Raw genomic sequence first — 16,489 nt, forward strand, 5'->3', positions numbered from 1 at the left:
GGTTTGCAGTGTAAGATAGTGTCTAGGAAATGGTTTATAACCTTTTCTTTCCAGCTCTGTAACTTCTGAGATGCCATTAAATTTCATAATTATTATAAACTTAAAGCTCCCTATCTCACAGCTTCTAAGGATTCAACAAGTATCTATTGGATTATCTGAACCAAGTAGCCTTCACATGCCTGTCAATAATGCTAACATATGAAAAAATGCAGAAGAAGCTTCTTTGTCTTCACATCTATAATGCTCTATCAGTAAAAATTAAAGATATGTTTGTCTGAAATAAGTTACAATTTAGAATGTCTTTTCCTATTGTATGTTAAGGGACTCATCTTCTAAGCAATCTGCACAAATCCCATTAACACCAATGACAGAATTTGTGCGAGTAACTCCCCAAACACCACTTTGAACATTAAGCCCTTTGCTTAATTCAATATCAGATAAAAACGATCTAAGTAAATGCAAAGACTTGATATTCTGCTTTGTGTTTCACAATGGACTGGAGAATCTCACACAGAGACACGCACACACACGTAGATGGAGAAGCTTAACAACTGTAAATTGAAACAGAAAGCTGTTTCTTATTAAAGGACTTGAAGAAAAGAAGAAGAAAAAAGGAAAGAAAAAGAATAGCTCCCCCAGAACAATTCCAAGATGCCTGTGCAATAGCAGCTCCATTCCCAGAAGAGACATAAAGCTTTGAAACATGCTGTATTGGGTTTCAGAGGAATCACAACAGAAAATGTTATCCGCTAACACTGGATGCAGCATTCAGAGGAATGTGGTTGAATTTCCAGATTCTTTTTCCACTTTCCATGCCTCTCCTTCCCCTCCAATTGCTTATCCCATGGGACATCAGAGAGCCTGACTGGCTCCAAGCTCCTAAATTCATGGAGTCGTAGAATCACAGAATGACTTAGGTCGGAAGGGACTTTAAAGATCATCTAGTTCCAACCTCTTCTTGTGTTTAGGTTTGCCACCCACCAGCTCAGGCTGCTCAGGGCCCCATCTGACCTGGTCCTGAGCACCTTTAAGATTAACACAGAATCAAGATTGGAAAAGACCTTCAAGATCATCCAGTCAAACTATCAACTCATCACCACCGTGCCCACTAACCATGCCCCTCAGTGCCACAGTTCAGATATTTGATGGTCATTCCAACTACAAGCTAAAAGGTATCTTTTGCATGCAGCCTGAGATGAGCATTGCATTTTGAGGTGATTTCACCCAACACACCCTTCCCTAGCAATAGGTATGATTTCACCCTGTAGCAGTGGAAACACAGTTCCTGACCTCTGCAGGCTCTCCACATCTCAATGATGAGACTGTCAGGGTGATAGTAACACTTTTCCCTCCTGAAAAAGTCCTCTTCTGTTGCTGGAGATAATGCAAATTGCCTTGGAGAGAATATCTCCCTAGCACTCTCTCTGTTTGATCACTTGATGGATAAGGGTTATACATTCTATGCAACCTGCTGATACACGTGAAAAGATCCTATGGACTCCCTGGTGTGTTGTCAGCAGGACCTCAAGAAAACCCCAGTAAGATAAGGCTGTCAGGTGTATTGTTTTGGAGTATGAGAGCAAGAGCCACCTATATACTTAGTGTGAAAAAAAAAGGCATTTGGGAAAATTGATTTAAATAGTGTGTACACACTAATACACAATGAGAAAGCTTCACTACCTCATAGGAGTAAATTTAGGAGAAATATATGTATTATGCTTTGTGGCGAGCGGAGTCAAGGTTCCTGCTGTTGAATTCAGACCTGAGTGCTTTTTTCTTTACTTCTCCATTGTTATTTACAGATCCCACTTCTACAAGAAAAACTTACAGTGATTCCTATGAAATCCGTTAGGTTTACCGATGTTCACAAAATGGGACTTTTAAGTTACAAGCTGTGTTTGGGGCATTATAAATGAGAACAAAAGACTGTTGTTCATCCTAGGCTGAGCCAGGGGAGTAGCTGACATCTTTTTCTCCTCAGAACAAATGGCCGTTACTTTGGCATTTCCACCCAGAGCAAAGTGGAAAGAGTTTTGGCTTACAAAGTGCTAGCAGCTCCTGAAGGAACTAAGGGCCCTTCCCAGCTCTCTCTTTAGCTACTGGGAGTTGCCCACAGGGTGATTTATCATTTCTGGAATGAATACGTGCTCAAGCGTTCCCAATCCCATGTCCATCACAGATATTGCCCTGAAGTGGCATGGCAGAGTGTCCACTTGATTCAGAAACATTTGAGATGAACAGCTGATCAGGACCCTTCATGATTTTTTATAGCTAGAAGCTCTTGCTTGTCTTACCATCAAGCATGGCTGGACAAACACTATTATTTGCAGCTGCCCTTGCAACTTCAGATCTGCCTTTCTGCTTCATGCAGCATGAATTTGAGAAGAGAGCCATTGAGGTACCTAGGTCCAAACTGGGAGCTTTGCATTACAAAGCTTTATTCCAAAAGATATTTATCCAGAGGTGAGCACAATGATGCTATCCCTAAATGCTATGGGGAAGCCGCTTGCAGTAGCATCATCTGTTATAGCCACCAGATCATATGCTCTATGTCCCCAACTAAGGACTCGTGAAGAAAATTATTATCATAGCCGTTTGCTTGAAATTTAATCACTCTTCACTGTGAATTTTCCACTTTTACATTTATTAATTGCTACATTAATCTCCAGTCTTATTAAACTCTTCAAAACGAGATGGCCGTTCAACGCCAACGTCAACGTGGTAGCTGTGCCTGGGAATATTACACTTCATCATCCAAATGCCATCACTTCTTTTTTTATGCTGCAGAAGTGCTGGGGAACCGCTTGTTGCTGGAGGTCTTATTTTGACACTCATCCAGAGGTCAAGTTAAACAAATGCCAGATACAAGTTAGATTTCTTTAATTGCTCCTGCCTTGCGAAGGGGAAACAGTCAAGCTGACACCTCAAGGTGTCTTGAATACTATTTTCTCTACTTCTAAGATTTTATGACTTATTAGAGAAGACAGTGTAATTACATCTTCAGCTGAGATGCAGTTATAAAATCAACTTATGATAATTGAGTACAGACTGTAGCAAGAGGTGTATTGTGCCTAGGTAAATATTGTAGCAGCAGAGGGAGGGAGAACCATCATTAAATTTCACTGAAAGGCATGAATCTTGAAATTAAAAAAGCAATAACAATGCTAACAACATTAGCAGTAGCAGCAACAATATGGTTATTATTAATTATTATTATTAGTCTTGAAAGCCTGTCTAAAAATCCTGGGAATTAAACAGAATTACCTACATTTTTTGTGTTCATTCTGTATTCAGTATATACATGAAAAGAAATGTGGTATTTCCACAGAGACCTGAAAATCTAACTTAACTTCAATTTTCTGAGTGTTTTTTGTCAGGTAGGTAACCATGCGTTGGTGTTCACATTCCTGCTTACTTGAATGCTTGATCTTGTCCACAAATCAAGGGAAGTATCTTGCCCAAAGTAACTGTGCATGAAAAACTGCAGCACTAAAAATGGAGGCCAGCCTTCAGCATCTTGGCCTATGAGGTCAGAAGCAAGGCTGGTAGATATTTTTCCTGAGGGAACCACATACGACAACTGTGTTTCATGTGCCAGAAATTAATTTTAGGAACTCGGTTGGAATATATTGCCAGTGTTTTACTAAAATCACTTTGCCTTGTATTTTTCAGAAAAAAATAGCTCTTTGCAGAGCATGTCTTCCCTAAGATGGGGCAGAAATCTAAAAACCAATGTCTGACCTTTGCATTACTTTTAAATGACTGTATAACAAGCTGCAGGGAGATATATGGATTTATTTTCAACCTCAGATTCTGAAGAATATCATAAAACACCCATCCTTCTGCTCTTTTAGTTCTTATGTCACTGTCTGGTTTGGCTCAGAATTATTTCCTTGTATAAATCCTTCTCATTCTCTACATCACCTTTCAGTGAGGACATCTGTGATCTAGCAGGTCGTGAGTCAAAACACATCACTATCCACTGGCCCAGTACTTCATTTTTAAGACTCTTTGGACAGGTCACTTCTCTCTCTGTGGTGCTGTACACCTCTATGAACCGACTGCGAGTGCAGCATCATAATGAGTTGCACGGGAGGATTTTCATTCAAAGATTTGGTGACATGGTAAAAAAATTCCTGTGGTTTCACTGCTTTCTAAATCACCCCAAACCTTATCCACATTTGTTACTTTTTTTTTGCCTGAAAAAGAATGGTCAGTTTTGATGAGCTAAGAGAAACAGTGGCCGATGCACAGAGACATTTTGTTTCTCTCCTTCTGCTGTATCCATGAATGGGATTAACTGATCCGTCTCAAAATGAGGGTCATCTGAATCCTTGTTAGCTAATTTTGTACATCCTATGCTTACTCCCTTCTAGGCATACAGCAGTGTAAGATGCAAACATATAAGAAATGCAATGTTTTATATTGCAAAGCATGCCCACTTCATGGATATTGGGAAAATGTTCTTCTCAGAAAGTGGTGAGACATTGGCACAGGCTGCCCATGGAAGTGGTCGAGTCACCCTCCATGGAAGCATTCGAGTTAACCTAAATGAAGAGTCCATCCAAAGGTGATAACAAAAGGCACCTCCTTTGAGCAACTAAATTTGGCCAGAAGAAGTCGTGCTGATGGTTCTTCTCTCTAGAAACTACAAAGGGAATTCCCAGATGTGTCTTTAAGTGTCAAAGTCTGCAAAGGATGAGTCCTGACCATCCCTTCCTAGAAAGTGCATGGGGTCACTCAAAACAAAGCTACTGACAGCAAACGCAAGAGATGGTTTTCTCACTTTACCTCCTCAGGTAGAACAAATACATCAAACACATCAAAACACAACCCTCACTGTCCAGTGAAATCAAATACCAACCTTGAGAGAAATGTGATTTATTGTTACTTTATTAACAACGTAGCTTACAATTGCTCAAGTAAAAAGGGGATTTATTTCATTTTGAATAAAAATTAAAATATAACTCTGAATATAGATTTTCACTTATTTACATGAAAACATATATACAGAATAGAATCTTACAGCAAACTAACAACATGCCCTTTGCCCCATGAACTTTAAAAAGTAAAAACACCAGCATTGATTGGTTTATATGTATATATATACACATACATATATACACACGCACACATATATATACATATATATAAACACACGTGTATATTTGTAACACACCAAAGGGATTATATATACACCGTTTGAATCAAATCTTCCATACAAAGTGGAATGCAAAACAGTTCAAAGCTTTCCAATGTGCATCACTACGAATGGACCACAACTGCTGGTTACTGAGCTCTTTTCTGCTGTTCCGTAAGCGTCAGGTGGGCCTGAGTGTTTGCCTTGCCTCACCCTGGAAGAAGGGAAGACCCAACTCCTTTCAAAGCCCACAGTTGAGATCTTTCACCACTTTTGGACCGTATCACAGTGAATGCCTGCCTGTACGTTATATCCCTGTATATATTTATAAGCAGATATAATGGTCATAAACTTCAGTGAGACTAGAGCCGCAACAAGCAGATTGGTGACTTGCAAATGCTGATTTTTGTCTTTTCACATCATAACTCACAACAGCATTTTGTAGATCCACAACCTGAGCTTAAGGCAGTATCACCTATTCCTATGGGACAGAGCTCAAGCTTCGGTCCATGACATTTCCCTTGGAAGTCTGAAAGTTGCTTCCAGAAACTAGGAGATATACAGGAGCTGAGTACAAGGAAGAAAGACTGATCTTCCCTACTGCCCTCCTACCCACCCATCAGGGCCAAATCCCTACATCTCCATCAGCAAAATTAGAAAACCTCCAGCTTTCTAGCTGTGAATATACTGCCTGCTTCTTTCCTCCCTCTCACCTGGCCCCTGCAAGGGCTCAGAGCATCTTTATTTACTATGAGCAAGACAGAAATGTCTTGAGAAATTTATGCTGATAGACCACAGCGGCTCTCCCTTCACATGACAAGACCTTCAAATCCAGAGCCCACTCTTCTTCACTGAAAACCCTCCCTGCCCACTTCTACATCTACCTTGGGTAAATACCAAGGTCAGGAATATCTGTGGGTAGGATGCAATTGTCTTGCTGCACTAGGTTACATGGGCAACATGGCCATGCAACAGCATAGCTGGAAACATGTCCCTTCACAATGTATATTCTGCTAGTATGCTGTGCCATGAGCCATTACAGAAGCAGGAGTTTTAAACCAACAACATGAAAACCTTTTTCCTATGAAAGACTAAAGCAATTAAAAGGGTGTGTGTACTTAAAACGATGAACCAATATGTTTTTATGCAGTTCATCTGTCTTCTGCAAGAGAATTCCAGTGCATGGCACCAAATCATTGTAAAAGCATTCTTCTCCTCCAGGACGGATGACATTTAAAGGACTACTGGGCTGTAAAACTCTCATTCTTTGACGACTGACTCATATTTTAAACGCAGACATTAAGATCATTTGCACTTGTTGCTGGAGTATCGTACTAAGTAATAAAGGAGAACATTAAACGCTTCTGCTCCTTTCTTTTGGAGTTCATGAGTACCTAAGGACAGGAGTCCTCTTCTCATTAAGCCTGGCAGATTTCAGCAGGATATCTGTCTGCTGGAGGAGGATGTATTTTAAATTTTTTATTAATTAACTGCATGCTTTTTGACTTCTAAGTGAAATAATTTGATGAAGACCCTGTCCCAAAGCCCACACGTGTGAGGACACTTCCACTAACCTTGGTCATTTCTGGATCAAATCCTGAGTAACAGATTCCCTTAGTCATAGGTCAGCTGATATGACAAAATATTACCAAGAAAAAAAAACAGGCATGCACTGAAATCTGTAAAGAGTTTTTAAATATACAAATATACTGTACAAAAGTTCTTAGAAACTCACATGACCGAGGGGTGGGGAATTCAATTATTGAGTATATCTGAATTAAAGAAAAAAAAAACAAACAACCACACAACCCTAATGTTTAAGATGTTTTTGATTACAGAAAGTATTTCCTGAAGAGAGGAATCAGCTTCATAATTCCAAGCAATGGAAAATACACCATGGCATATTCTAGCACCAAAATGGAGCCCTTGAGACTATAATTACCCACAAGTAATAAAGCTGGTTTTAATGGTGTTCAGTTGCAGTACGTTCTTTTCTTTTGGCACTTGAATTCAGAAATAGAAGGAACACCATGAGCTGCATTATTCCCCCAGACACTGTGTACCAGAAAAACAAAAATCATTTGAAATACCTTGACGGTACTGAGCTTCTAAAAAACACTTCTTCATTTCTTCTTCAAATGACTGGTTGGGCTCTGGGACAGGTTGTCCAGGCAGGTGTTGGAGTCACCATCCATGCAGGTGTTCAAGAAATGTATAGATGCAGTACTTAGGGACGTGGTTTAGTGGGCAATATTGGTGGTAGCTGGATGGTCGGATTAGATGACCTTGAAGATCTTTTCCAACCTTAATAATCCTTTGATTCTACTCTCTTCTTGCTGGGCAGAATCCTTTTGTCTTCAGAGATAAAAAGTGGCACGATGTTTTTAGGAGAATCCAAAGTAGCCATCAAACTAGCTGCATGGGCAGAGTTCACTACTCCTATGAGAAGGAAATCCAGTCTGAAGCCAAGTTTATGAGGAACCCTATTCCTACATTTCTTAAAAACAAAAGGAAACATTTTGGCACAGCGATGATTACGTGTTACCTTCATTTGATTATAACTTGAGCAACATCTTCAAAATAAGAAAATTTTAAGTCTCAGGAGCTGCAGCACAAACAATCCCATTCACTTTTTGAGGGAAAATTCCCCTGCACCTTAAGTCAGAGCAAAATTCAGACTTGGTCTGCAGAACCAATTTGGTTCTTGCTTTCAGGAGAATTTACAGCAATGTGATGACACAAACCACTGTTGAAGTCAACATGTGGCACTCACAGGGCCACGTATCCCTGTAAAGTAAATGGGAAATACTCATCCTATATGCACAATTGAGGCAAATCCAGGATGTCTGTCTCACTTCACTCCCTCTGATGCTCACCCTACTTGGTACGAAGCAAGCCCCCAGTTTCACTGGTCAGGCTGCCAGGACAACGTGGGGGCTTTATATAGATTGTGACAGAAGATGCACTGGGTTGGACGAGTCAGTTGGACTAAAGCACCATGGTGAATGCAGCCTGAAAACATTGATGATTTTTATTCCCACCCAGTAACCAGACTGATGAAGGTGCAAGTTAAACCAGTGTGTGCTGAACAGTCTTGCGATTAAATCTGGACCACCCTCCCCCTATTTTTTTTTAACTCCTTGGGTTGCAAAGTCCTGCCTATGTTTGGTAACCTGAATATAACTAGATGGGCTTGACTTTGGAGGATTTCGTGTATGGTCCTTCACATGGATGCAGTACTGCACAGATCCCATCAGTGAAACATTCATCTCACTGTACACATCCACCATGGCTCAGAAAGCTTTACTATGCTTAAGGTCTTGGTGCAGCCCTGTCAATTCACTGCAGCTTTGTGTGATACCATTCAGGAGATGAAGGGTTGAGTCCCGCTTTATAACTCACTCAGTAATAACAGATAGCATATGGTATAGACTGGTATAACACTTCTTCCTTTTGTAGGACTGGAGAGTAGGTGAAAAAAAGCCCAAAGATCACTAAGATCAAACTTGCAGTAAAGCCCAAGTAATGGTACAAATTCTCACTTCCATTTCAATATGAAAGAAGTGTGTCAGAGTTGGCTAAAAGGACTGTTCATGTCCAGAAATTGATGAAGACAAATAATCATTACTGCAAATATCCAACTGTTCACGGTGGAAACATGTCTGCCATAGGTAGCTTTGTTTAAAAGGATGACAATCCATCTGATCCACGCTGGTCTTGCACTGCAGCAAAGCATGTTGGCGAGGCTCATGAGGAGAGATACCAGCAATCGTTCACTGTGCTTTACAACTGCTGAACAGTTAGTTCAATTTGTTGCTAGGTTTTCTGTCCTGTTATTTTTCCCCCTTCAGATTAATTCCCAGTGCTTCCAATTCCATGATTTTATATATATTTTTTTTTTTTTTGCAAAAGAAAAAGAGGGAGAGAAAAAAACTCGAACAAGTTGCAATGTTAAAAATAGAGGGAACAAGAAGGTAAACAGAAAGAAACAGAGAAGTGCAGTCAGTTGGCATATTGTGCATAGAACGCAACTTTTACTCGCTCAATCTGATGGCACAGTTTGATGGCTGGACCGAGCTTCAGCTCCATGCATTCTTGCACCGTGGGCAGTGTCAGTAACAGAAGGGCTTGGCCATCAATGTCCTGTGGAAGAAAGACACAGTGATAAGGGGTTTTGTTTGTGGACTCTCAAGAGCAGAGAGGTTTTGAGAAACAAGAAAGGAAGTTTGCTCTCCAAACTGAAGCCAATTTTGTTCCCTGCCTTATTCTTACACTTCAATGCAGCTCAACTCCTTTTTCTGGAATACCTGATGCTTCTTTGGAAGTTACCTACTGTGACCTCACAGGCTCTCATCCATCATATAAGGAAAGTCTAGCAGATCACCTTCTAAAGAAACTCTGCAGAGGACTACAGAGGTCAGACAAACTCCATCCTGTGGCTGAGGAAATGAAGCAAGGACAAAGCTGCAGAGCTGAACAGAAAAACCTAAGTAAGTCAGCATCACAGCACCAAACAAGACCCTTTCTTCCTCTCTTTTGTTCAGCACAGGTTTATGCCTGCCTTATTCTTTGCCAAGTCCCCCGAGCCACCCAGGATCTGCCCTGTTCAACATGAACTGCTGAACAACCAAGGAAAATGGACCTGGATCTCCAGGAGCTTTTTCCAACTCTAACATCACAGAATCTTAGAGTTGTGAAGGGTCCTCTGGAGGTCACATCCCTCCTTCAGGCATACTCATGCACCAAACTCTCTGAACTAGCACTCCAGACTGAAGACATTTTATTAGGGACTTCTGTTAGCTTTATGATCCTTCTTTAATTAAGTGCTCAAGTTCTCTTTATTCCTTAATGGACTAAGAAGCAGATGACTGGGCTACAAAACTGCTTTTTAACCCTTAGGGAAGATCAGATTGGAAATGCAGAAAAAGTACAGTAACTCACAGGCAGCATAAACTCCCCAGGAAAACCCTGATTAGGTAGTGCTAAACACAGGGAGGATTTGGACACCTTATACACTGCTTTGATCAGGACTGACCATTGCTCAGGTTCTCCCTGCACCAAAGCCTGATGGTGTAATTTAATAGTACAGCAAATAGCAAGGAAAATCTGCAGTCATCTGTGTTTGATTACGGTTACCATAAAACTCTATGGCACAGGAGGGACAGGGTTGGCTTTCAAACCTTGGAGTTATTCCAGGCTGATTAACAAATGGCTGTAGCACGCTGCACTGCAGCAACTACAGGATCTTGTTACGAGAGTGTTCCAGCCTTGTTCTACACACATTTCAATTTCTTCTCATCAAACCTATTGTAATCTGGAACAGAGCTATTCATGATGAAGAATCAGATATAATAAAATATACAGTTTGCCATACAACTAAGGGCTATGGACTAATTAACCACACTTGCTTCTTTATAACTATGATTTCCTAGTGCTGCCCTTTACTTTTAGCAGAGGCTGTTACTTATTAGCCAAATAATGTCTGATTCTATATAAATTTTATATGTTCACTAACTTTAGATAAAGGACATTGGCTTCTATTCCTGCAAACTTATCTATTTAATTGGAGATGTCTGGCACCTCCTAAAATTTGGTCACCAGAGGGCCTGCCTGCCAGATCTCTCAAGGGATGTAGATGGGGAGTGTCTACACACTTGGAACATCCAGGTATTGACACCAAACCCCCCAAATTTGGGGTTCAGTTGGCAACTTTCTAATCCACAGCCCAATATTTTAAAACAAGGTGGAATCTAAGCAGCTAGGAGAGATGGCTAGCTAGGTAACAAATAAGGACTATCTGTTGGTGCACCAGGGAGCTTATGCATCACTGGAATTGTGATGTGGGTCTTGCCATAGATCCACAGCCATGAAAGGCATAAACCTTGTGCTTTTGCCAAGGATGCTGACTAGGTGGTGAAGAGTGGGATTCCGCTCTCTCTGAGTACTTGACAAGGCTCTGACTTGAATTTCTGAGGGTACTCATGCCTCGTCCAGCTGTTTGCCATTGCCTGACCTCAAGATCTGAAATTTGCTTACAAGCTCTTAATGGAAGCCCTAAGTCCAAGGCTAGCAACATGTGCTGCTTTATTTATTATTTATTTCTTTTTAATGTGAATAAGCACCACGGACACAAAAAAAAGAAGAGTTACATGAAGATCTCTACCTGCTCCTGAAATATTTTGGCAAGGGGTGCACAGTCAGTTAGTTTAATAAACCTCACAACATCGGTCACAGTCCACTCCAATGGATTACTGTCCAGGATGAGCTTCTCTTCTTCTTCGTGCTTAACTTCCTACAGAAAATAAAAAGAAGTTATCTTAAGGAAAGCCACCTGGTGTGGAAAACCACGCAGCTGCACAGTAGGGATGCCCTCCCCAGATGAGGAAGGCTAGGCACTGAAGGGCAGCGTAGGGAAAACACGGGTATCCTGGGGTCATACTCACATCCTTGACCTGTGGTGACTTCTCCACCTCACTGCAGGAGATGGGTTGTGGCCGACGGCTCCGCCGGGCCCTCTCCATAGGAGGAGGTCTGTCCGACTCGGTGCTGCTGCGTAAGGTAACTGCTCTCCGGGGTCTAGCAGAGGGAACCTCAGCAGAGGAGGTATCTGTCTGATCATCACGAAGTTCTGAGCTCGTCTCCTCACTTCCCGTCTCATCCTCAACTGCATCTGGCTCATCTTCTTCACTTTCCTGTACAAAGACCAGCAGGAAAAGGGCACCTGGGCTCAGAGATTGATACAGCAGAAGAACGGGAGACACCAGGCCAAACTGCAGGCCCATGGCATAGAATCACAGAATCATTAAGACTGGAAAGAACTCTAAGGTCATCTCATCCAGCTATCAATCCATCACAATCATGACACTAAAACAGTGCCACGACTATTCTTTTCTTGAACACTTCCAAGGATGGTGACTCCAGATCTCCCCAGGCAGCCCGTTCCAATGCATCACAACCCTTTCTGAGTACAAAGTCGTCCAAATATCCAACCAAACCTCCCCTGTTGCAATTTAAGGCAATTTCCCCTCATCCTATCAGATCCTGTGAGAAGAAGCCAACCTCCTCCTTGCTACAACCTCTTTCTTCCTACAACCTCCCCTTGGGCAGCTGTAGAGAGCAATAAGGTCTCCCATGAGACTCCTCCAGACTGAACAATCCCGGTTCCCTCAGCCATTCCCATAGGACCTGTGTTCCATGGTAGCCCACAGTAACATTTATTTTAACCAAACACCTCATTTTCATTACAATGCCAAGTCGATTAACCCTCAATTTAGATTCGTAACAAAATGCAGAATTGAAAAATAGCTGGCGAACATGTCCTTTTTTTATTTTTATTTCTAACAAATGGTCAGTGATAATAACTCATTTGGTACGAAACATTCCTCTACTGTGTTGGCACCTCAAACCTTACAGCACGGCAGATGCACATGAAAAGGGGAAATGGAAAGTACTGAAAGGATAAAGCAAAACACGGGTTGCTTCAAACGAAGCAAAATCTTAAATAGGCTTTCAAAGAATCATGGAATCACTGAATCATTTGAGTTGGAAGGGACCCTTAAAGTACTTCTACTCCAAATCCCCTGTAATAAACAGGGGAGTTGAAAATTTTACCTTACTTCAACATTTCACCTTGCCTCAAATGGCCATGGGTGTCACTGGTACTAAATAAAAGGAAACGCTGGTGTCCTTTTAAAATATCTAGAGGTTCCAATGCATAGGATGTACTGCTCAGCTGGCATTTCTGTTAAATTCAGCACAAAGGACTTCACTTAGATTTCCTACTTTCAGCCCAACACTTCAGTGTTGACAGAGCAGTGTTAATTTTCAGGTAAAGGAAACCACACTGAATTCTTGGGATTTCTTTAACACAGAAACTGCAAATATAAATCAACTGATGGGAACTGTGTATTTTGAACTTCATACATAAGTAGCCAAAATGGTTTTGACTGAGGCTTAAGCATGGATCCAAGGTCTTAGCTGAAAGAGCCACTTTCACTCAAATCAGTTATATTGGTTGAAACACTGACAAACTTGGTTAATGGTTGATTTCAGCTCAAAATGCATTTTTTTTTCAGTTTAAATTCCTTTCAGGAGGTGTAATTTAAGGAAATAAGCCTGAACCACACCTAAACAAGGACTGAGTCATGAAGATGAAAGCCATCAAGTGACAGTGGCTTAAGAAGCTGCTCCCCTCCAGATGAATTAGAGGGAATTTAATCAAATCTGTTTGCTTTCTCATTGCATGAAGCAACAAGAAATGCTGCTCAGCTGAGGAAAGGAATTACGTATTTCATCATTACTATCACAAGAAAATCACCTGGAGAAGGGTTAACACAGAAGGTATTTAACCACAATGGCTACAGCTTTCACTTGGACAGAAATCACTGCAAAATTCAGGATCCTGTATCACACCACATCCTGAAAAGACTGAAGCCTAAAATACCACCTATTTGGGACACAAACCATTTGCTTGATTTCTAAGGTTGCTGACGTTTCTGCTGTCAGCAGTGGTGAACCAAAAATACTACAGAGGGTTAATAAAAAATTGAAAGCCCTTGAAACCATAATGCCCAAGAGTTATTATTATTTACTAGAATATTTTGAGATTTTAGATGAAGCACAAAGCACCAAACAGGCTCATCTGTCTGCCCACAGGGCTATAAGGAAATAAAAGAAAACAAAGATACATTATGAGACAGTACAGTAGCCAGCAAACCTTACAAAGGCAGAAAGAAAAACAGTATCTTCTAATTCTAGAATGGTCAAGGCTGAAAGTCCCTAAAGTGTCCCAATATAACCAATTAAAAATCAGGAGCAGAAGGCGGTAAGGAGGGTTTCAAAATGAGAGACAGAAGTGGTGGGCTTTGCTGAGAAGTCCCTCAAAAAGGAGATGAAGACAGAGGGGAAAAGCACTGAGGGCATTTGCTGATTTTTCCCAGTGTAATACATACCTCTGCGGAGCCTGCAGCATTCAAATCAACAGCTGACGACCTTCTTTTCTTCTGCACAAAGATGGATTTCCGCCTTTTTCTGCGTCTGGCTGGTTTGACATGTCCGCTTTTCATGTTATTATTTTCCCCAATTGGTGGCTTAATGATTTTTTTCCTCTTTCCATAATAATAAGCTGGATGTAGGAAAACAAAACACTCATTAAAAACTTTAACCACCAAGAGAAGGGAACTTCAGCTTGCTTTTTGCTACTGATTCAGTGTTACACTCTAGCTGCACTTTTACAAGGAACTTGATTTGGAAATAAAATGTCCAGTATAAATAAAAGATACCATTGTGGACTAGCACAAAGTGTTACAACTTTTATGTATACACTTTTATTGGTGATGAGTGATGAGTTCAGAATTTAACCCCACGCTCTGTACTTAGACCAAGTTGAAATGAGAGGACAGCAAGCTTCAGATTTGATCCAATGCCCTTTGCATGACTTAAGACACACTTTCAGTTGCTAATGGTTTCAGTGGAGGCTGAAAAGGGCCAGGTAACCTGAATTATGCATGTTTCTTTGATTCACAAAGGAGTATGTTTTGCTTTTGTTTTCTAATTTTGAGTATTTTGGCCCAAGTTGAAGCTATAAGAATATGAATGTCCCCTGGCCTTTCATTAGTGGCTTGGTTCATGTTCTTTTTGACATACTCTACAGCATCCTATGGTGCTGACAATACTAGATTTTTTTGCAACTTATGTGATAGAAAGACAGTGCCCACTTCCATTTTCCTGACATAAAATCCAATTATATATATAGTAATGCTGACCAGTAATAAAAGTAACACATTAAAAAGCACCCAACACGTGCTTAACTTCAGCCTTCCTGAATAGGTAGGAACAATTTTGCAAACCCTTAACACAGAGAGTTGATGCTATATCAGAACCATGTTACTGTGCTGGCACATAGGCTGGAAACTCTTCAATGAGTGTGACAGGATTCATCTAACCTAAAGAAAGTGTATCAGATGTAGCAGTTTAAATCTCAGCTGGCTACTGCAGGTTCCTTTTATGTTCCTCATATTAACTTTACATACAAAGAAAAGTCAACGCTTCCAAAGAGCAGTGAGTTTCAAATAGATGTATTAGGATGGAGTAAAATGGACTGTTTTCTGGGATGCCTATTTATATGTACAGAATACCAAAGAAGCCCACAATGGTTTGGTCAGAACCAAATAACTACAAGTTAACTACTCTACTCCACCTACAAGAGGCGAGTCCCACTCCATAGTAATGTATTACACAACTCTTCTTCATAACTAACTCACACACAGCATCCCACTGCCCTAAACCCTGGCTAGCAACAAGCCCTGCAGTCAATACTCACTGTACTTGGTTTTAGTATGAATGGAGCAGTTTTCTGGGCAGACTTCCGCCACCAGCACAGGACTGAACAAATTGGGACAGCACTCCAACTTCGCACAGACTCTTCTGCAGAAATCCGCTACCTGATCCGACGTTCGCACAATCTTAACAGTCGCCCTGTATGTCTTCCCTCTGTACCTAGAAATGAGTACAAGGAGATCCAATGTTACCAATCATGTGCTGTCCTTTGATGCCACACAGCAGACTCTGCCCTCTTTTAGGGAGATACCATCCTTAACAGCTTTTGGGAGAGTGGATCTCTTGGGCAGGCAGGCACAACAGATCTACTTGCCTGCATGACTCTACTTCAGATTGACTTGAAAAATGAGAAGTAGGGTAGCACGGTCATGGAAGACTTATACAGGATGTCACACTTTGAGCTGATGCAATGTACTAAAGAGACAGGTGTAGTCTCTTCTCACATATGGACCTGAGAGAAGCTTATATGCCTTGCAGAACTTCCTGGTCATCACCTTGTCTTTAGCCTGTTAGTCTCCACTCTACCTTTTGTCTTCTCCATTGCTATCTTTCTCAAAGCATTTCTCGCCTCATGTTCCATTTCCACAACATGCTCACATTTCAGTTGTGCCAACTTCAGTCACTGAATACATACACAATGTAGAAGTATCGGGGTGAAACTGGATTGCCTGCCATATGGAGACCAGATGATTTCACTGCTATGAGATCTGGGTAGCACACAACCTGTGGAGTCTACTGAGTGGTTTAACAAGGCTATGAGAACAGGCCCTAAAACCAGTGGTTCCTACAGGGAATGCTCAGAGCAGAAATCTGCAATGAAACATTTGCCTGAAATTTGTTATCCATGTGCTACTAAAACATTTATTCCCGTGTTTTATATAAAGTGTTTCTGAGCGATAAATGGCTAAGAAAGACACAGTTACATCCCTGCTGTAATACACTGTAGATGTGAACTCCGAAAAACCAATTATCCCCATAATTTATTGAACAGCAGCACCGAGCTATTGTAAA

General features: G+C 41.0%; 1 protein-coding gene across 4 annotated transcripts in view; it reads right to left on the reverse strand.

Moving 5' to 3' along the window:
* Nucleotides 1-4,875: 4,875 nt before the first annotated feature.
* Nucleotides 4,876-16,489, reverse strand: part of SFMBT2 (Scm like with four mbt domains 2) — a 97,979-nt gene continuing 86,365 nt past the window's right edge. For 3 of the 4 annotated variants that reach the window (XM_015865816.3, XM_085550140.1, XM_085550205.1), the window contains 5 exons: nucleotides 15,462-15,637; nucleotides 14,092-14,264; nucleotides 11,584-11,832; nucleotides 11,304-11,432; nucleotides 4,876-9,283 (listed from right to left, as the gene is read on the reverse strand). In XM_015865816.3, coding sequence (XP_015721302.1) covers nucleotides 9,143-9,283; nucleotides 11,304-11,432; nucleotides 11,584-11,832; nucleotides 14,092-14,264; nucleotides 15,462-15,637 — 868 coding nt within the window. In that variant the 3' untranslated portion in view covers nucleotides 4,876-9,142. The remainder of the gene's footprint in view (nucleotides 9,284-11,303; nucleotides 11,433-11,583; nucleotides 11,833-14,091; nucleotides 14,265-15,461; nucleotides 15,638-16,489) is intronic. The other variant, XR_014947127.1, reaches the window with a different exon arrangement.

This window comes from Coturnix japonica, chromosome 1, assembly GCF_054131305.1.
Source record: "Coturnix japonica strain WE chromosome 1, WE-NBRP24, whole genome shotgun sequence".
Classification (NCBI taxonomy): domain Eukaryota; kingdom Metazoa; phylum Chordata; class Aves; order Galliformes; family Phasianidae; genus Coturnix; species Coturnix japonica.